The sequence below is a fragment of the Engystomops pustulosus genome, chromosome 4 (assembly GCF_040894005.1).
Source record: "Engystomops pustulosus chromosome 4, aEngPut4.maternal, whole genome shotgun sequence".
Classification (NCBI taxonomy): domain Eukaryota; kingdom Metazoa; phylum Chordata; class Amphibia; order Anura; family Leptodactylidae; genus Engystomops; species Engystomops pustulosus.
The window spans coordinates 193636072-193657363 of record NC_092414.1 but is presented as its reverse complement, the minus strand read 5'-3'; the positions used below and the strand labels follow the sequence as shown (position 1 = coordinate 193657363).

General features: G+C 42.2%; 1 protein-coding gene across 1 annotated transcript; it reads right to left on the bottom strand.

Annotated features, from left to right (window-relative positions):
* Positions 1–1115: 1115 nt before the first annotated feature.
* LOC140125738 (CD209 antigen-like protein C) lies at positions 1116–19963 on the bottom strand. The gene is made up of 9 exons (XM_072144595.1): positions 19826–19963; positions 15260–15310; positions 14091–14195; positions 12848–12889; positions 9164–9211; positions 6344–6385; positions 5362–5528; positions 4387–4496; positions 1116–2890 (listed from the first exon to the last, which is right to left on the bottom strand). Exons 1-9 carry the CDS (start codon positions 19866–19868, stop codon positions 2755–2757), a joined length of 744 nt encoding a protein of 247 aa, XP_072000696.1. The 5' UTR covers positions 19869–19963; the 3' UTR covers positions 1116–2754.
* Between the last annotated feature and the right edge of the window lie 1329 nt (positions 19964–21292).

Here is a 21292-nt window from a genome sequence, read left to right as displayed (position 1 = left end):
CCTGCGCAATCCCTGAGGTGCGTTGTCCGCCGGAATCCACATCTGCCTCAATTCATGAAGATGGTGCGCCTGAGTTCCTGCATGTTTCGCTTCCCCGCTGAAGTCCGCCGGAGTTCACCATCTTCTTCCCGATGCATGTAAGTGCGTGGCTTGCAGCACAAATTGCTTTGTTAAATCCTGCGCATAGTCCGAATCCATCGGATCGTCCTACGGCCCGCCCCCCAATTTGTGTCACGTTGAAAGCCGGCGTCGATGCGCCAAAGTCCGATCGAGTGCGCCAAAAACCCTTTCTAAATCGGAAGTGGGCGGATATTCCGATGATAGTGCGGACCGCGGACCCTTACTAAATGAGCCCCATTATGTCCTGTAGTGAAGGCAAATTCAGAAGAATTTGTGTGTGCGAGAAAATGAGGAAGAGGCGCAAGGCCATCCTGTAGTCTGAATACAAGCCTATTCAACATTTGAGTTCTTAACATGGTAATAACCTGGTAGTAAAATAGCTAAAAATCGATAACGTTGTGCTCCAGTTATTCTTGTTTTTATATCTTTTATAAATTTACGAATTGTTGGACTGATTTGGGACTGGATGCTGATGACGTGATAGAAAGTCTCTACTTGGGTATGTTTTGAGGCAAATGTTTATCCCATAATTAGCTATTTAGGCCGACAATCATAATTCCTGGAGAATCCCTATAAACAAATCAGCTACATGTTAATATCCTCTAAATTCCCATATTTCTTTGGTTAAGTTGGACCGATGTGTAAATTTGAGAATGGAAGACATTTCAAGTCAAAATCACATTCTTCCATGTCCCGACAGCTCTCAACAACATAGTCGGAAAATGGGAAAATGACAGGAACATGGAAATGACTGATAAAGGATTTCAATAACTTCCCATTTTTGTTTTCCAACCAAATCTAAAATCTACTTAGCGCAGCTATTTCTCCAGCTCCAAGCTTCCTGTTTCTGTTCTTCCATTTCAGCAAATTACTTTTTCAAGTCGAAAGAGCTGAACTCCGGTTCCAGACATCCCATAAACATAAGAGGCGCCCTCTCCTATGCTGTACAGGGTTCAGGATTACCATTTCCAGAAGCAGAACAACAGAAGTCAAAATTCAATTTTTAGCCATTTTTATTACACAGAAAAGCAGTTTTTACAAGTTATTTTAAGTTAAGTAATTTTAGTTTGTTTAACATGCAAAAGGATATATAGAGAATCCTGATAAACATGAAAATCTGTAATATATATATAAATATAGATTTTTTTAGTCATTTGTCACATCGGGGCTCATTTACTAAGGGTCCAAACGCCGCACTTTCGTTGGGTTTCCCGTATATTTCCGTTTTACGTCGAATTGCCGCACGCGATCGGATTAGGGCGCATCGGCGCTGGCATTCAAGCAAAAGAAATCGGGGGGCGTGGCCGTCGGACAACCCGATGGATTTGGAAAGAACGCAGAATTTAAAAAATGATTTGTGTCGCAAGATCAAGCACTTACATGCACCGGGAAGAAGAAGGTGAACTCCGGCGGACCTCGGCGCAGCAGCGACACCTGCTGGATATTGGGCGCGCGACATTAGTGAATCCCAGCAGACCCGAATCCTCATCCGACAACGCGCCGCGGGATTGCAACTGGACCGGGTAAGTAAATTTGCCCCATTATGTACAAGCTTAATTCACTGTTGATAAAGTATGGAATAGGAAGATGCTTGCTTTGTTCTATTCTAGGGGGGTTTTATGTGTGTGTAAAATAATGACCCAAAACCTACGGCAACAAAAGGGTTTAGGTTTATGATCAAAACGCACCCGCCATACATATACCCTGTTGTTCTTAAATCAGACCTACCCAGAAAATAAGCTCTGACATGATTTTTCAGTATTTGCAGAGTAGGGTTGAAATACAAGCCCTACTCCAAAAATAAGCCCTAGTTACAACGTCTATAACTTTGGAACCATGGCACCTTGAAAAACAATTCTGCTGTAATTTTAAATATTCTCTTAAATTTTACATAAGTATTGTGTGTCTAGTTGCCACCATAGATATACAAAGTTAAATGTATCTCTCACTCCTGATTGTAACTTTATCTATGTATATATCTTTGTCTGTTGCACCTAGAAACAGCAAATTGTGTTATTAAGGGGAGTTTCTCCTATTTAAAAGGACACCTGAACTGTGATTCTAGGTGCCATGGTACAGAAATGATATCTGTTTGACCCCCCCCCCCCCATCCAGTCTATCAGCTAAATGCAGAATGTAGAAGGAGGATGAGGAGGGAGCTGCAGGGAAGAGGGAGCTGACAGATGAAATTTGCCACAAATAGCTACATGGACAAGAGGGGCTCATTCAAGGAAAGTGCAATTATTAGACATGAGAAATTGGGTCTAAGGTTCTGAAGGTGATAGAGACAGATAGAAATTTACAATGGAATTCAGGGTTTGGACAATTACGATGATAATTATAAATGAATAAATGTGGATTTTTTTTTTTGTTCAAGAATAAATGTATATTTTTTTGTTCATGGAAAAACAACTAAGACACCCCCCCCCCCCCTGAAAATAAGTGACAAATCCTGATTGTCCAATTTTAAAAGAAACACTGTTTATAAGACATGTGGCGTTTAAACAGCATAGCTCCATGTACAGGAGCACAGGTAGATATAGGAGCACAGGGTCACTTTATGATTGGTTTCAGGGGGAGAGGGAAGGGGGTAATTTTAAGAAAAAATTGGCAATTTCAAGTGGAGATTTCTTTTTAGCAAATCCAGACGCCCTTACATATGTAGTTCAGCTTGTGATGACAGGGGCGGTCGTTCCATGCCTGAGATCCTCCCATAACTTCGGCACAGTGTTCAGTGTCACTATCATTGGGTTCTCCTACATCCCATGCACTGTAAGAAGAGAAAGGAAATCCCTTATTACAAAAATAATCTACACTTACTCTAGATCTATCTGCAAGATTTGGTGTTGTGGGTCTTCTATCTGTTACTGTTCATACACCAAAAAAAATAACTGGTGATCTTATCCAACACTAACCCTACAAGTATACTATGAGCTCCCCCCCCCCCAAAAAAAAAAAACTATCTTCAGACTGGGTTACCTTAGGCTAACTAGATAAAACAATTCTCTGGGCCCACCATTCATCATTCCCTAGGTAATAGACCATATTAGCCTCCAAATTAGGTTGTCATTTGCATTATCTATGAGGTGAGAGCCTGGACCTACCGCAGATTCCTCTGATAATATGGTTGGCCAGTCCCACTGTATGCAAAGGGAATTGACCTGGCTCCACAAACTCTCTCCAAAGAATTGGTTTTACTGTAACCGAATTGACCATACAATACAGAGTCAGATACACCTACAGAGGCAGGGGTGTAGCTACAGCGGTAGCTGCTATGGGGCCCACAGTGTCAGGGGGCCTGTCATCCGACCTAACACACTAAAGAATGGAGGAGGTGCAGCATTATATACATATTATGCTGCACATTGTACGGTATAATATGTATATAACATATACAGGTATGTGATGTATATAAGCTGTATTTGTGTGTGTATCTGTGATGTGTATAAGGTGTATGGTGTGTATATATGCTGTACGTCTTTATATGGCACTGTATGTGTGTGTGTCTATCTGATGTGTATATGATGGTGACCATCATATTCATTTAGTGTCCTAACCTCACAACCTAGAGCGCCCACAAAGTATAATATCCCTCCAGGTATCTTCGGTGTAGCCCCTGTCCCTACTTATAATGCTCCACTTTTAGTAGTTCCCTCACATTCTTGCAATGGCCCTTTATCATAGACCTCCCAATTTATAATGCTCCCTTTCTGTTGGATCTCTGTAGCCCGTTCCAATTCGCCACCATTGCTGGGTGATAAGGCAGAGCCCCGCCCCTAGTGCACTTAGAAGCTTTATTGCATAAAGATAAAAAATATTTCTAAAATGATATATAGATGGAAAAGTAGGTCTGGAAAGCTTATACTGAGCCCTACACAATGCTTGTAGTACATGCGGTATAATTGGGGAGCTAATGGAAGATAAAAATGGAGGTGCTGAGTACATAAAAACCTGACTACAAGAAGACAGAAGGGACAAACTTAGCATTATTCAAATTTCTATAGTATAGTATAGGTCATAAGTAATTCATGGATAGGGCATAACCATTATCAGCTCTAATTCACTTTAATTAAAGCTGTGGCTGCAGTTTTACCAGGCAGACGATACACTAGGGATGCAAGCAATGTCCTTCCTTACATTTCTGACTGCTCCGGTTCTGTCTATGCTATGGGGCTGGAAAATCCCTTCAGCTACATACAGCTAGCCCTGTAGCATGTTTATCCTACAATGTCTTTTATTTAATGAAGACTAATAGAATGTCCCTACCTGTATGTTACAGGGGATCCATCTGTCCATTCCCATGTGTCCAAGTCTTCAGGATTCCGTTTTAGTCCTATCCAGTATCTACCTTGTTTTATGGTTGGCCACAATGAAAACTGAAAACAAATAAAACAATTGTAAGGTACCAGGAAAACTTGTTGACTCTAGTATAAGCCTAGGGTGGAAAATGCATTGGTCATAGCCTCCCACCTAGTATATAGCTAGCCAGACCCCCCAGTATATAGCTAGTCAACCCTTGCCCCACAGTTTATAGCTAGCCAGCACCCCAGTATATAGCCAGGCTGTCCATGCCCCCCCAGTATATAGCTAACCAGCACCCTGCCCCCAGTATATAGCTAGCCAGCCCTTTGCCTCCCAGTATATAGCTATTTAGCCCCCTTCCCCCAGTATATAGCCAGCCAGCCCCCTTTCCACCAGTATATTGCTAGTCAGCTCCCTGTGCCGCAGTATATAGCCAGTCAGCTCTTCCCCCCCCCCTCAGTTTATAGCTAGCCAACCCCTTCCCCCAGTACATAGCCTGCCAGCCCCTTAGTATATAGCCAGGTGTTCAGGGTGACATAATTGGGGACCTCCCTGAGCGTACGCTCAATGGGAGCTGAGGGAGGAATACAATACATTGCATCCATCTCCCATAGGCTCCACAGCCATGGGCTCCATATATGTCGCTCAGCAGGACGGAGCAGGATGGAAAGATATAATGTGAATGTAGTCTTATATGCATTATGTGCAGGTAGCATCTCTCATAATATTGATGGCATGCATTCATCCTACTGGAAATTGTTTATGGCCACTGTCTGTCTTGTTTACTGGGTTGGAAAGAGTGCAAAAAGTCTCAAATGTGCTACGTTATTTACTGGTATTACTGCACATATCTGTTTACATCTTCCATTAGTTAAAGATGTCTGAAATTTTGGTGGAAAAAACCATACGTCAGGAGTGATGTTGGCCTCCGGGACTCACCATTTCATTGTAGTCTTTAATTACAATAAGGATCCCATTACGTTCTGTACAAAGCTGTTTGCTTCTTTCCCATGATGCACTACTACTTGTCGAAAAATAATAACAATTGTTCCTAATTAATTTCCAGCCATCAGGACATTTTGTGCAGGTGCCTTCTGTGATATCCACTATGAAAGATAAAGAGACGTGCGTCATGATACTAAAATTGGACTATCCCCGGACAGTCTAAACCCAACGGATACATTGGGGGTCATTTACTAAGGGCCCGATTCGCGTTTTCCCGACGTGTTACCCGAATATTTCCGATTTGCGCCGATTTTCCATGAATTGCCCCAGGTTTTTGGCGCACGCGATCAGATTGTGGCGCATCGGCGCTGGCATGCGCGCAACGGAAATGGGGGGGCGTGGTCGAACGAAAACCCGACGGATTCGGAAAAAACGCCGCATTTGAAACAAAAAAATTGGTCGCACGGGCCATACTCACATGCACCAGGAAGAGATCAGTGAACTCCGACGCAACTCGGTGGACCTCGGCGCAGCAGCGACACCTGGTGGACATCGGGCGCAGGACCTTCATGAATCGCCGGAAGACCCGAACGCTCGTCCGAGAAGCCGCCGCTGGAACACGAATGGACCTGGTAAGTAAATGTGCCCCATTATCTAGGTATGGAAAGAGGTCATCTTTAGCCTCCTTTCCTTATCTCTTCACAGGAGAAAGGAGGAACAAAAAGTAGGCATTTACTTGATATTTTATGACTAAGTATATTGTAAAGGTAACAGTGATCATCTGCTCTATTCATTTGTGCAATAAATGCTTTTACATTAAAGTTTTAATCTAATTGTGACCAAATCACATAATAATATTCTATCTAAAAGCCATTGATGCAAACTTCAGGGGGAAATGAGTTAATATAATTGTGAGAACACTACATCAGGTAACTATCTTCAGACTGGAATGACGATCATCAGCTGATAACATTACCTTTGTCTTTTAATTTTTTCAGGTCACCCATAATATTGTTAACTGTAAAGAAAAATTGAAAAGTTAAAGTCTATAAAAATGCTATAAAATGCTATGGTGGGGGGGGGGGGGTTTAACAAAACACAATGGGGGGTCATTTACTAATGGCCCGATTCGCGTTTTCCCGACCTGTTACCCGAATATTTCCGATTTACGCCGATTTCCCCGGGATTTTGGCGCACGCGATCGGATTGTGGCGCATCCGCGCCGGCATGCATGTGACGAAAATTGGGGGCGTCGCCGAGCGATAACCCGACGGATTCAGAAAAACCGCCGCATTTAAAACAATAAAAGTGTCGCTTGGGACACGCTTACCTTCACTTGGTCCGGCTCGGTGAATTTCAGGTCATTCGGATGCTTTTCAGCGCAGCATCGCCACCTGGTGGACGGCGGAGGAACTACCTTGATGAATCCCGGCCGGACCCAAATCCACCGCAGAGAACGCGCCGCTGGATCGCGAACGGACCAGGTAAGTAAATCTGCCCTAAGGTAGTTCCTCCGACGTCCATCAGGTGGAACTGCTGCGCAGAAGTTCGCCGGGGCCCGCCGGAATGCACTCAAGTTCACCGGCCTATTCCTAGTGAAGGTAAGTGCAAGTCTCGTAACACTTTTTTTTTTTTGAAATGCGGCGGTTTTTCCGAATTCGTCGGGTTTTCGTTCGGCCACGCCCCCTGATTTCCGTCGCGTGCATGCCAGCGCCGATGCGTCACAATCCGATCGCATGCGCCAAAATCCCGGGGCAATTCAGGGGAAATCGGCGCAAATCGGAAATATTCGGGTAACACGTCGGGAAAATGCGAATTGGGCCCTTAGTAAATGACCCCCAATGAAGTGAAACTGAGTCTTATCAGCAAAAGTGTATGGTCATGAACTAATTTGGTTCAATGATACATCAGACAGGGGCACGTTGTGTGTCCTCAACCAAATAAGGGTGAACATCGACTTATACACCCATGCAGTGAACAGACTACACCTGTAGACATCATCCTTAGTTAATCCATCGGGTAGGTCGGTGACTATCTTCACGGACCTTATTTAGAGGGTGGACAGTATGGTAGCAGCAAAGTTGGAAGCCAGGAGCAGGATGTGATCTAAGTTAGTAAAGATAGATCAACGATATCTGACTCTTAAAGGCCTGGAGAAGGTTTGTGTGGATCTTCCTTATGAAAGGTTCTTTGGTGTTGTGTCCTGCACTTTTTGTGTGACATTCTGCCCTTTTTATGCACTTGGGTTTAAGAGAGAAAGAAAGCAAAGTCTCAGACCTTATAAGTTGTCTCTATAACAGGTTGTGATGACCCATGAAGGGGTCTGGACAAACTTTGGTGGTTTGTTGTTGAATTGTCAGTGTTAATTTTAATAAGCTGACAGGAGGGAAGTTCAGAAAGTAAGACGGCAAGGATAAAGATATACATGCAGGGATAAATCTAAAGCCGCTGCTCCCCTAAGCAAGTAGTAGTCTCTCCAGCCCATCAAGTAGAAATATATCAGGTGATGTTTTTTTTAGATTGTCATTGCTGTGTCTCATACCTGTGCTGACATTTGGTGTGATGAGACACTATTTTTAGGTGTCAGGTCCTGCTATATAGCAGATGACTGCACCCCTGATGCTGCTCATACTAAAAGTGGTGCTGCCTGAGGCAAGAGGCTTGACTCGCCTTGTGGATGGTGCACCGCTGTGTACATAGTGACCCTAGTGTGGGAGAAATTGTAGGAAACATAAAGGGAGATTTATCATACACTGGCGCTCCCTGCGACGGCATATGATAAAGCCCCACCCCCAATCGATATGGCGTATACATCATGAGGCTTAGACCTCATGATGTATGTGCTGGCAGAGGAAACTTGTTCCAATCTGGCTTAGTTTTGTGTAATATGCTGCAAACATTCAACAGTGAATGTAGGTTTTCAGAAAGTGTGCAGGCACCATGCAGTAACGCCCTGTGCTGGTCCACTCTGCTGATGGCAACGCCTCCTAAATGCCCCCTCCACGCCCACATGGCATGGAGGTGGCGTAGTCGCATAATTAATTACACTGGGGCAGATTTACTTACCCGGTCCGTTCGCGATCCAGCAGCGCGTTCTCTGCGCTGGATTCGGGTCCGGCCGGGATTCATCAAGGTAGTTCCTCCGCCGTCCACCAGGTGGCGCTGCTGCACTGAAAAGCATCTGAACGCGCTGGAGTTCACCGGGCCGGACCAAGTGAAGGTAAGCGCGTCCCAAGCGACACATTTCTTTTTTTAAATGCGGCGGTTTTTTTTTAATCCGTCGGGTTTTCGCTCGGCCACGCTCCGATTTCCGTCGCGTGCATGCCAGCACCGATGCGCCACAATCCGATCACGTGCGCCAAAATCCCGGGGCAATACAGGGGAAAAAGGCGCAAATTGGAAATATTCGGGTAACACGTCGGGAAAACGCGAATCGGGTCCTTAGTAAATGACCCCCAATTTCTTTCCTAAAAGAGGCTGCACAACACTATGAAAAACTATAAAGTACTCAACAGGTTATTAAATAGCTATACACCTGTTTTCCTAACCCATAACTGTAGACCATTATAATGCGGCACATTAACTCCTTCATACCACTCGATTTATTCAGGAATTTTAAGCTTATACTTTTTGTTAACCATGTTAAAAGATGTAAAAAGCACACATAGTTGCCAAAATAAGTGAAACGAGAGGGCATTTTTGTTTTACACATTGGACACCAACATGTTTTAAACCCCCTATAAAAACACTTCCATTGTCCCAGCTATAATGATGTAATATACATATGAGATTTTACCTGATTTCCATATTTCTGAGACATCATTTTTCATAACAGGATCTGAAACTAGAAAAAAGTTTGAGTTTTTATTATTTCTTTCTTCTGCAGTCTGCTGGTTAACAAGGCGGGGCAGACTACACACAGGGTTGTTTGTAGTCAGTAACTATGGAGACACATATGGAAATTCAGTAGCCAGAGCACTTTAGAAATTGATTCCCAAATTTAATTCACAACTTTATTGTGTGTAAAGATTCATTCCATCTGAACAAAGTTTCACTTAGTTTTATAGTTACACAAAGTCTTATTATGCAACACCTGTTATATCATCTAAGAGAGTAGCTGTGCTCATGACTGTAAGGGGTCACAACAGAAGCCCTGGTGAGACAGTGGGGCTTATTTACTAGAGGTCACGGATCGCACTTTCGTTGGACTGTTCACCGTTTTCGGGGATTGCATGGCTTGGACAGGTATTTAACAGGTGTCTGTCCTGGGATTGTGTCGCAGGCGAACGGTTTTTGGCACAGCTGCGCTGGCTCCATGTTCTGGCTTCCATGCGACAGAAATCGGAGGGCGTGCCGTCCGCCGATCCGACTGATTCGGACTGAGCACGGGATTTAACTTTCAGATTGTGTCACAAGACAATTCACTTACATGCACCAGGAACAAGAAGGTGAACTCCGTCGGACCTGAGCGGGGGGAGAATGCACTTTTGGTTAACTCCACGGACAGGTAAGTAAATGTGCTCCAATGTGTGTGCAGTCGTCTACTCATGGCAGACAACCCATCTAATATTCTTCCATCTAATATCAAAACACTATTTAGACGACAACAGATAACAGATTATTAAATGAAGGCACTCTACAAATATTGAGGCACATTTATTTTAGAGGTGTAAATAATGTCACATATATTTATAGGCAGAAGTTTCAATCACGTTTATGCCTAGATGTAGTAACAATTCATTTCAATGTATAATCGGGATTGTTTTCATTTGTCTTTGGGCTCATTCACACGGCCGTCTGCGGGGACGTACATGCGGCCGCAAATTTGCGGCCGCATGTACGTCCCCATAGACGGCAATAGCGGCACTGCGGGGATCCGGTGCCACACATGTGTGGCACCGATCCGGGCCGCACACCGCAAAAAGATAGAGCATGCTCTATCTTTTGGCGTGTGTGCGGCCGTGCGCCGCTATTCTCTATGGAGGGAGGAGGGGCTGCCTCCTCCTCCTCTCCAGCACACGGCGGTATGTCCGCACGGCGGGCATACCGCTGTGTGAATGTACCCTTAATTTGTTTTTTATTTGCAATTTTCTTTTCTTTTTATTATTATAATTGTTTTTATTATTTTTCATTTTTATTTTTTGTGTCTTTATTACATATTTTCAGCTGGATGAAAGAATGAGGGAATAATGGTTATATTATATAATAACAAAATGTAAAAACCTACACTTTTAAACACTGTTACTTTTGTGCTATTTTTTCTGCAAGCACACCAATCCACAACAGGAGTTAGGCTGCATTTACACTGACATATACCCGCACGGCTATTGCCGGGAGGTCATAGATCTGGCGCCATTGAGAGGAGAAGGCGTGACCCCTCCCTTCTCCATAGAAATGCATTGGGTATGGACCATAACACGGGGGAAAGATGTCTTATCTTTTTCCCGTGTACTGAGTGGTACGGTGCCACACGTGTACAGCCCCGTATCGCTCAGTGTGGCCATAGGCGTCTATGGGGGACGTATGTACGGCCTCCATACGGTAGTGTGAATTTAGCCTTAGAGGAAACTGTCAGGAAACTGTATTATCTTTACTACATGGAGGATATAAACTAGCTAAAGAGGAAGCAGCAAGAGCATTGAATAGAGGTCATATTACATTGAGTGATATTTAGAGATGAGCAGACCTGACATATGGGTTCAGCATTCGGGTTTGGCTGCCAATTATAGCCATGGGTAGTTGCTAGGGGCGTCAATTATTTTAAGCAATATGTCAGGGACAGGCGACCGAACCTGAACCTAGCCATTAGATCTGCTCATCTCTAGTGATATTCCCTTCCTTATAACCGATATTATATCATTAGAATAAGCTGCCACCAAAGAACAATAATGACACATAAGTGTCACTACAGATAAAGACTCAACAATCCTAAACTATCGAAATATAAATATCAACTCCGATGGATTTCGGATATAATATAATAAGGATATAATTTTTAATTCTAATTGTGACCACACAGAATCTCGCGTCCACTTACTTCCTCATAGAATGCATGCGCAGTGAAGTACTTGCGGAACTGGTCATGCCAAGTCGCGGGAAAAGCAGGACCGGAAGACGCCTTTCCATTTTCTCTGGAGTAGACAAGTGCACACACATCGTCTCACCGGGACCTCTGTCATGACCCCCTACAGTCATGAGCACAACTGCTAAAATTACATCCAGGCTCATACAACATATTGGGGCAGATTTATCAAGCTGTCTAAAAGTTAGAATGTTCTTAGTTACCCATGGCAACCAATTACAGCTCCCCTTTAAAATATTCATGAGCGCTGGTAAAATGAAAGCTGAGCTGTAATTGGTTGCCATGGGCAACTAAGAACATTCTAACTTTTAGACAGCTTGATAAATCTGCCCCATTGTGTAACTATAAGATTGTCCACACAACAGAGTGAAACTTTGTTAAATCGGACTAAAACTTTATACGATACATAAATTGTGTCTGAAGCTACAACTATAAAATACACAGTTCCAACTTACAAATTCAACTTAAGAAAAAATCTAAAGAACCTATCCTGTACGTAACCCAGGAACTGCCTGTACAAGGGTATACAGCTCCAATAAATACACAATAGCTGTGCACCCGTTATACTAGTGTATTTTCTCTATTTTCATATTATCTATTATTTGACCCCCGTGTGTTAGGGTCACACTAGTGCAAAGTAAAAGTAGCAGAGTGCAGTAATGTCACTGCACATGAAGAATGAAAAGGATGGCGCAAAGATAATGGGGGTCATTTACTAAGGGGCCGTTTCGCAGTTTCCCGACGTGTTACCCGAATATTTCCGATTTGCGCCGATTGTACCTGAATTGCCCCGGGATTTTGGCGCACGCGATCGGATTGTGGTGCATCGGCGCCGGCATGCACACAACGGAAATCGGGGGGCGTGGCCGAACGAAAACCCGACGTATTCGGAAAAACCGCCGCATTTAAGAACGGAAAATGTGTCGCTTGGGACGCGCTTACCTGCACTCAGCCGGCCTCGTGCATTCCGGCGCGTTCAGATGCATTTCAGCGCAGCAGCGTCACCTGGTGGACGGCGGAGGAACTACCTTATTAAATCCCGGCCGGACCCGAATCCAGCGCAGAGAACGCGCCGCTGGATCGCGAATGGACCGGGTAAGTAAATCTGCCCCAATACATATGGCAGCGCTAACCACTAAATGCACATTACATTTGTAGCAATAAAAAGTAGTACAACATCTCTTGAACGTCGTTTTCCTATTGCAGATGCTGATGATGTATGGCCGGATGAACTTTTAGGGAAGCCCAATCACTTCCATTTATGCACCTCTCATTTACATATAGTTATTTAGTTATTTTCCACTATTTCTGAACATTTTTGCATTGTATGACTATTCTGTTGTTCCACTGCATGGTATATGTCACAACACTACATTTTAGCGGGTTGTAGGTATTTACCATTATTTTTTAGAATTGAAACTTCATCATTCAAGGTTGAATCTGGAAAAGGAAGACAACATGAGATCCTAATGACAGATTTACACGACACATGAAACGGCAAGTACAAAGTATAACATAGGATGGAGCAAAGGTCAGGGAAAGCCACCACCATAGAGGATGCAGGTGTCACCATTGTAAGGGGAATCTCCCAGAAGATATGATTATACAGAAACTGCAGACAGTGTTAGGTATAGTCACTGGAGATACCTTTATATGTGTAGTTAGTAGCAGCAGGACTGTGAAAAATGGATTTATACTCCAGGATCATTAAGTTACATAATGATCAAAAACATGTATGCAAGATTGGTGTCAAGTGTAGAACTTCCTATTATATCCTACATAATGGGCAAATAATATAATCGCACAGACATCACATATGTTCTTAAAGGGGACCTTTCAAGGAAATTTGGGACACTAAACCACCCACAGGTCCCAAGTCCCTCTTTGGGCTCTATAAAAAAAACCCTTTAGGCTACATTCACACGGACGTATGAAAACGGCCGTATCCGTACCGTACCGTACCGTTTTTTTACGGATTACATACGACCACATTCATTTCAATGTACAATACATCTGACCATTTATATTGCCGTTGTTAACTCCGTTCCGTACCGTACCGTATACTGGCCGTATAAAAATATAGAGCATGTCCTATTTTCTCCCATATTTCAGTTCCGTACGTCCCTATGGGGACGTATAAAATACGGGTTACATACGTGCTGCATACGGATGAAAAACGTCACATATATACGGCCCGTAAATACGGGACTGGAGAAATCATACGTCCGTGTGAATGTAGCCTTATACTGAGGCGCACCGTACCCGTCTCTAGTTCTTTCGGCTCCTGCGCAGTACTTCAATGAAGCCAGAGCTGTACACTCCAGCTTCTACTGCGCATGCTCCGTAAACCATGCTGCATGCGCAGTAGAGCTGGGTAGAGCTGTAGTGCAACAGGTGTGGGGAGCACCAGAACCAGGTAAGTATTAATGTGGTTTTGTTTTATTATCAGGAAACTGGAGACTTGCTAAAGGGCAATTTGGGATACTAAACCACCAGTCCATAAGGACCTGTGGTCTGTATAGTGTCCAAAATCACCCTGAAAGATCCTCTTTAAGAAGCCACATAGAGAACCTTCTAGCACCAAAGTAGTTTCCCCGTTTACAAGTAGATAAACCCCTATGATGCATCTATTAATACTTACAATGTCCAAAGAGGATTCCAGTAAGGATACCCAAAATGACAAATATGATGCAGAGTGTAACCACTAGAGCTAAGGCCAGCCAGCCACTACGTTTCTTCGGATATCCTATTGGTTAGTAAAGAAGAGGAAACACAACATATTCACAATAAAGAATTTAGTAGAAATTCATTAAAATTAACAGTCAAGAAAATCCATCCAAAAATATGCATCAAATTTCATGTCAAATCCATTGTTTTTAATTAATTTCAAGAGGAATTTCTTCTGAATTCTGCAAGAATATACAATGTAGGGCAACTTGTTTCTTATTTTTCACAAGTAGACACAGACCTGACAGCCTCCTCCATTGATTTCAATGGGAAAACTATAAATTTTTTATCTACCTAAGGAATGGTATGGGTCTGTTCAAAATGATAGCGGAAATTCTCCCATTCACAGCACATGGAGCTATAATCCAGCACATGGAGCTATAATCCAGCACATGGAGCTATATAATCCAGCACATGGAGCTATAATCCCGCACATGGAGCTATAATCCCGCACATGGAGCTATAATCCAGCACATGGAGCTATAATCCCGCACATGGAGCTATAATCCAGCACATGGAGCTATATAATCCAACACATGGAGCTATAATCCAGCACATGGAGCTATAATCCCGCACATGGAGCTATAATCCAGCACATGGAGCTATAATCCCGCACATGGAGCTATAATCCAGCACATGGAGCTATAATCCCGCACATGGAGCTACAATCCAGCATATGGAGCTATAATCCAGAACATGGAGCTATAATCCCGCACATGGAGCTATAATCCCACACATGGAGCTATAATCCAGCACATGGAGCTATAAGGCAGCACATGGAGCTATAATCCCGCACATGGAGCTATAATCCCGCACATGGAGCTATAATCCCGGACATGGAGTTACAATCCAGCACATGGAGCTATAATCCAGCACATGGAGCTATAATCCAGCACATGGACCTATAATCCAGCACATTGAGCTATAATCCAGCACAAGGAGCTTTGAACCAGCACATGGAGCTATAATCCAGCACACAGAGCTATGAACCAGCACATGGAGCTATAATCTCGCACATGGAGCTATATAATCCAACACATGGAGCTATGAATCTTTAAAGTTGATGTTTGGATTTGTTCTCACCTGTGTGACTAAAAAAAGTTTCATTGAAACTAGATGAAGAAAAGTCCATATCTAGGTGGAAGCAGAAAATAAAATTTAGTAGTCATTGGTAGCGTAATTTCATTTCTGGACATGAGTAAATAGTTACATAGGAAATCATGTAAAAATGAACTTTTAGTTTATACTAGAAACTTTAAAGAATATCAATTAACTTAACTTGATAACGTAACTTGATATGATCTCGGCCTATATGATAAAGCATAGTTAAGCACCTGGATTTTGAAGACCTAAGGATTTGATGTGTGGCCTCATTTACGCAATGTGTGCAGAAACGGTCTCCAACCCAGCTTGGTGACAGTGTGGTGAGATATGGTGGGGTCACTGCACTGTGACCTTGCACAATAGACCTCAATGAAGCTAGGTGCCATTTTTACAGCTAGCTAATGACTGCCATATTGTTTGCATAAGGCCTGAGAGGTATGTTACAAAGTCGTTGACTTCAAGGGGCTTGCATGTCACTGTCATGTACAGGCGTATGGTCAGTGCCAGTGGTCAGTCTCCCTATAGGACCCCAGTGCTATTACTTTCACCTTTCATTTGACCATGAGGTATTTCACACCTTCTGCCCCAGGGAGGCTTCTGCCACAACCTGCCTGTGGCACACCATGACGTCAACAACTTTTGGCATGAAGACCACTCATCTTCTCAAGAGTAAATTTGAGATGCCTTTGTCATCACAACCTAGTAACATAGTTACATCTCTCACTATCTACTATTAACCCTCACTGTGTCAATGTACCACTCATAAGGGCCCCAAAGAGCCAGTAGAAGACACCAATATTTAGAAGTAACTTAAGATCTAGGGTCCATTTCTCATTGAAGCTGGAAATGATAGATCACAAAATGTTTATGTCTTGAAGTGAAACAAAAGCTTTATTGTAAATTCACCTGTAACCTTTGTAACCTGATATGTACCTTGATCTTTACAGAAAATCTAACATCGGGAATCTACTACCTTAGAAGATCCTAGCGGTAGATTTCTGAAATATCCCTCATCCCCCATATAGTAGTTAGTATGAAAATTAAAGAAAGCTTTAATACAGATAGGAAACACTTTAGAAACTTATAAAAACTGTATGAGGATGAGGGATCTTTGGGGAATCTACCACCAGGATCTGCTAAGTAAGTAGATTCCAGATAGTCGATTTCCTTTACGTCTCTATTTAGGATGTACATAACCAAAATAACATACTAAGCAAAACTAGGATCTCATTCCTGAAAGGTCAAGTGACTTACGGCACATGTCAGATGGTAACAGAAGTTGACGGAGATGTCCGCAAGCAGCGATGATAAGAGCATTGTGGAAATAATAGGAAGGAAAAAGGATGGGAAATATGATGGAAGAAGACTTTTGCATGAGTAGAGAAACTTATCTAATAGTAACTTAGAGCGTCTATTTCTGGACTGTTGACTGTTGGACATTTGGCTCTATAGCAGGAAAGCTATTGATATATAATGAGATTGTGTTGGGTCTGTGTCTGCCCAAAGACCAGAAGACTTTTCCATGTGTGTATGGGCCACCAGTGCCTTATATGTTTAAGTTCTACAATGTTTGCTATAGCTATAAACACATAGTTACATGGATGTTGTATATACGTAATATATACTTTTATACTTTTGGTACCTGGCTTCTACAGACGTATCATTTTGAAAAATGAAAAATAAAATCTTTTTTAAAAAAAAAAACAGACGTATAATAATAGTGCAACAGCTCATGTTGAATTTGCCAGAACTGATCCTATTCACTCTATGGGTACTGGACAGGTGGCCAAATATCTGACATCTGTTACCCCAAACTTTGGCTGCTTTCAAAACGTGAGCGCTGAATAGGAAATAGCAAAGCACGACTGTAACCACTGGGAAAGATTGCGCATGCTCTATCGTGACAGTGCTACACAAGTGTGGCATCGTACCACCCCTAGTTCGCCATAGGCTTCAATGGGGACGTATATCGGATATATGTCCCCACAATGGGAGTAGGGTTTGCCGCCTTACAGAGAGGCATCTTGCCACTGCTATAGGACTACCTATCACATTAAACTATGTCTCCTCTAAAGATAAATTCCTGATACTAGGGCAAAGGCTTTTGGGGTTAGATCTTCTCTTATCATTGGCCTGAGATCAGTAGGGAAACAGGGTCTCAATTAGGCAGCTCATCGATAGACAGAGAACACACGGGTCATTTATCTTAGGCTTTTCTAGTTTTCCTCTCTCTTTTTTATGTCTCATTTGCATTTTTTCTCCAGAATTGACAACTTTTCCAGTCACCTAGCAAAGTCAGGCTACATACCCGACTTACCGTAGTACGCCGGGTATACATTGCTCACCCTCGCCCCTCTCCATACCGATATATGGCCATGGTGCCTTACGGGGAAAGATAGGACATGTTTTATCTTTCTCCAGGCTATGGAATGGTACAGTGCTGCACCATACCGCTCCCGTAGGGCGCCGTGAGCCCATTGCCGTGTATGGGGCCGTGTAGCCCTGCCACAATTTATCAGTGTTGTGCCTTATATATCTTTAAAATCCAGATGTGGCCCTATGAAAAAGTCTCAGCTTTGGTGAAGATTTCTGTAAAAAGTCACAACTTTGGCCTAAATAAACTCTAGTTCCGAGCAGGAGTTTGCAACTTTTGTGTGACTTTAAAAAAAAAAGTCACGAAAAACCTGGAGACTTAGCTGCTTAATATATCACCTGGACAAAAAAAAAAGACTGCCACAAATGTCCAGACTAAAGATAAATGAACCCAATGTCTAAATCAGGGACACTTATTCATAGATCCAGGCACCATGATTGTGGTAATCCTCTTATATTTGTTACCTCCTTCCTTCTAAAATCAACTTATGTTAATAAACCTAAGAGGTGTAAACAGAGCCCTATCATGCTTTAGCTTCTAAGGCTGTTACACTGTGCAGGAGTTTGTTTCCCCCTCCCCCCAACTCCCTCAGCCTTCCCCCTATCTCTTTCTGATGTAATCTCACACAGTGGGAGTGGGAAGTGCTCCTGCACAATGTAACAGCCTGTAAAGCTGAAGCCTGTTTTGTTCTGTTCTGTTTTGTACAATTTTAAAAGTTGATTTTAGAAGGAAAGAGACTATGGGTAACAAATATAAGAAGATTACCACAGTCCCGGTGCCTGGATCTATGAGTAATGTCCCTGGTTTATCATGATGGATTTTGATGGTAGATTTTCTTTAACTTTTTTTTATCCACTAATGATTGATCCATTCTAGACAATTCCTTAAGAAATTGCCTCCATAGACAATCAAAAAAATGAAATGTCATGACACATGTTATCCAATTTGTCAAAAATAGCCTATTTGGCAAAACAAGCACACAACCGAGAGAAAAATGTGATGGAGTGGTGAAGATAAGGAGGAAAAGAGATACACGATGAGGTGAAGGGGCGAGCTGCAGGAAGATCCTGCCTTTTACTGTTGACTTTTACAGATTTAACCCTGACCATCTATGTGTCAACATTGTCCTTGTAGGTATTACCTCCCTCTCTACCCTGTTCATGTTCCACTGATCTTTTAATTGTGTTTTTCCAAATTCTTGGATCTGACAAGTTGTTGAGATATTATTTTTTATTCACCGTAGAAACATGGAAAACCTTCAACCTTGTAAAATAATTGCTAAGAGGCCACCACCAAACTTATCCAATTCCAACATCATAAACCCTACCCAGTTGAGCCAACTAGCAGTGGTACCACCATTGTAACCTGGACTAAGAAAGACCAACCCAAGTTTAAATTTTTGGGACAACCTGTTGATAGCCATGTCATTTACAATACCAGAAGGAACCAGAACAGAACCCAATTTAAAGTGTGAAAAAATATATACTGGGAAAGGGAAAAGAAAACATAGGAAATAAAGAAGAAAAAGCCAACTCAACACTTTTTGTTATCGTCGCAATGTTATTGCAGTCCCATAAAGTCATCTCTTGGAGGATTCATGGGGCATGGACGTAAATTCCTTGCCGGCAGGGACAGTTAGATACAGGAATTATGGAACAGGTAGATCCAGCAGTTGGAATCTTGGAACTCCGACATGGACCGACAAGTTTCAGACATAGTTTTATGTCCTTACTCATGTCTGAAACATTTCCGAAACATGTCGGTCGTATATAGTAGATAGAGCAACATGTATTTTCCTATTGTAATGAATGAAGAATGAAATGCTGGCTCCAACTGGTTTTATAGTTCCTGTATAAAGAGTAACAAGTCTGTTTGTACCTCATGGACCTCATCAGCAAACATCTTGTTAATTATGTGATAAGTCATTCATTCTTACTGGTTCTTGCTATTGTAGTTGTACACAATATACAACGTTCACAGTTCTGGGCTGATGAAGTCAAAAATAGGGTAGAAGATGATTTCAAAAATCCAAAAAGTTTCAGAATTGAAGCAAGAGCATCTCCCCTGATTAAATTCCACCTCTGTTTTTACTTTGCATTCTGATTCCCTATGGACCCTCCACTTTTTCTCCCATTACCCCAGTCATGTATTTGAAGTATATTTTTGGTTACCTGTGTTGGAATCATCCATTGATCTCTCATAATCATTCTTCATTCTTCCTAGTGTTGGGATGCAGTCTCCTCCGACTCTCTATGTCTTCTGAGTGAAATATGCTCATCCCCTACAACACAGATATATCACATGTCAAATCGTTTGTCTATTTGGTTCCTACTTCTTCCTGTAGAGGTGGAAGATAAAGTGTAAAAAGATCGGAGGAAGCTGGAAAATGCTGATTCAGTTAAAATCTCTGGGCAAACAAAGTTGTATTCAGTAGGATGGGGCCTAATATTCCATCTCCCTAAGTGAAAAACATGAACTAATCAGAAAGGTAATTTTGAGTAACAAGTTTCAATTATTTGATGTAATTCTTTAATAATTAATATTACTTACTGGGAACTTTGCCGCTTCTGAAGAAACAAAAAACTGTTTTTTATTGTTCTAATATTTCTGTAAAAAACCCAATTTGACAATACTGAAAAAATAATAATATCCTATTATTTTAATGATTCAGCCTAAACATTTCCATGGTAACAGACTACAAGCAAATCCTCTGTAGTCTGACCTTACAGCAAAATTTTTAATCCACTTCAAAGTTTTGAAAAACTACCAAATAATTTAATAGGGTAGAGAATGAAGGGGGTATGTCTGCTGGATCAGGCCCCTCGCTCTAATTTCTGTAAACATGGAGGAATTTATAAGACAATAGGATAGGAACATGAGAGCACCAGGCTACAATCAGGGAACTGGCCACCGGATAGGAGTGTCAATCACAGAATACACTGACACAACTACAAAAAATGTATAGTTTATTCAGATGGACAAATTTATGTAAATATAAATGTTCCTTCTAAAATCGGAGATAAAAATATTCTTCTAACGCGTTTCAGTGTGATGAAGTGGCACCATAATACAAGCACAAGGGGGATGGTGAGCATCCATGAACAATGCGCATGTGCTAAAGACCGATCCTGGAAGTCTCTTTCACGATTGTATGCACCAGGAGGAAGGCAATTGGCAGTCCACAAACAACGTTAATTTACATTCCCTACCGATCATGTTAGGTGATGGCCAAGGAGAAGTGGTGCTCATAGTAACACGGGAAATATATATATATATATAGGCAGTCCCTGGGTTACAGACAAGATAGGGTCCATAGGTTTGTTCTTAAGTTGAATTTGTATCAGTCAAAATTGTATATTTTATAATTGTAGATCCAGACAAAAAATGTTTTTGCCCCAGTGACAATTGGATTTTCTAAATGTTTAGCTGTAATGGGACCAAGGATTATCAATAAAGCTTCATTACAGACACCTTACAGCTGATCATTGCAGTCTGGGACTATAGCATCCAGAGATCTTCACCAGAGGTCACAGGGGGCAGAGGGGTCCGTCTTTAACTAGGTGTCATCTATAAGCCAGGTGTCCTTAAGTAGGGGACCGCCTGTATATACATATACACTCACCGGCCACTTTATTAGG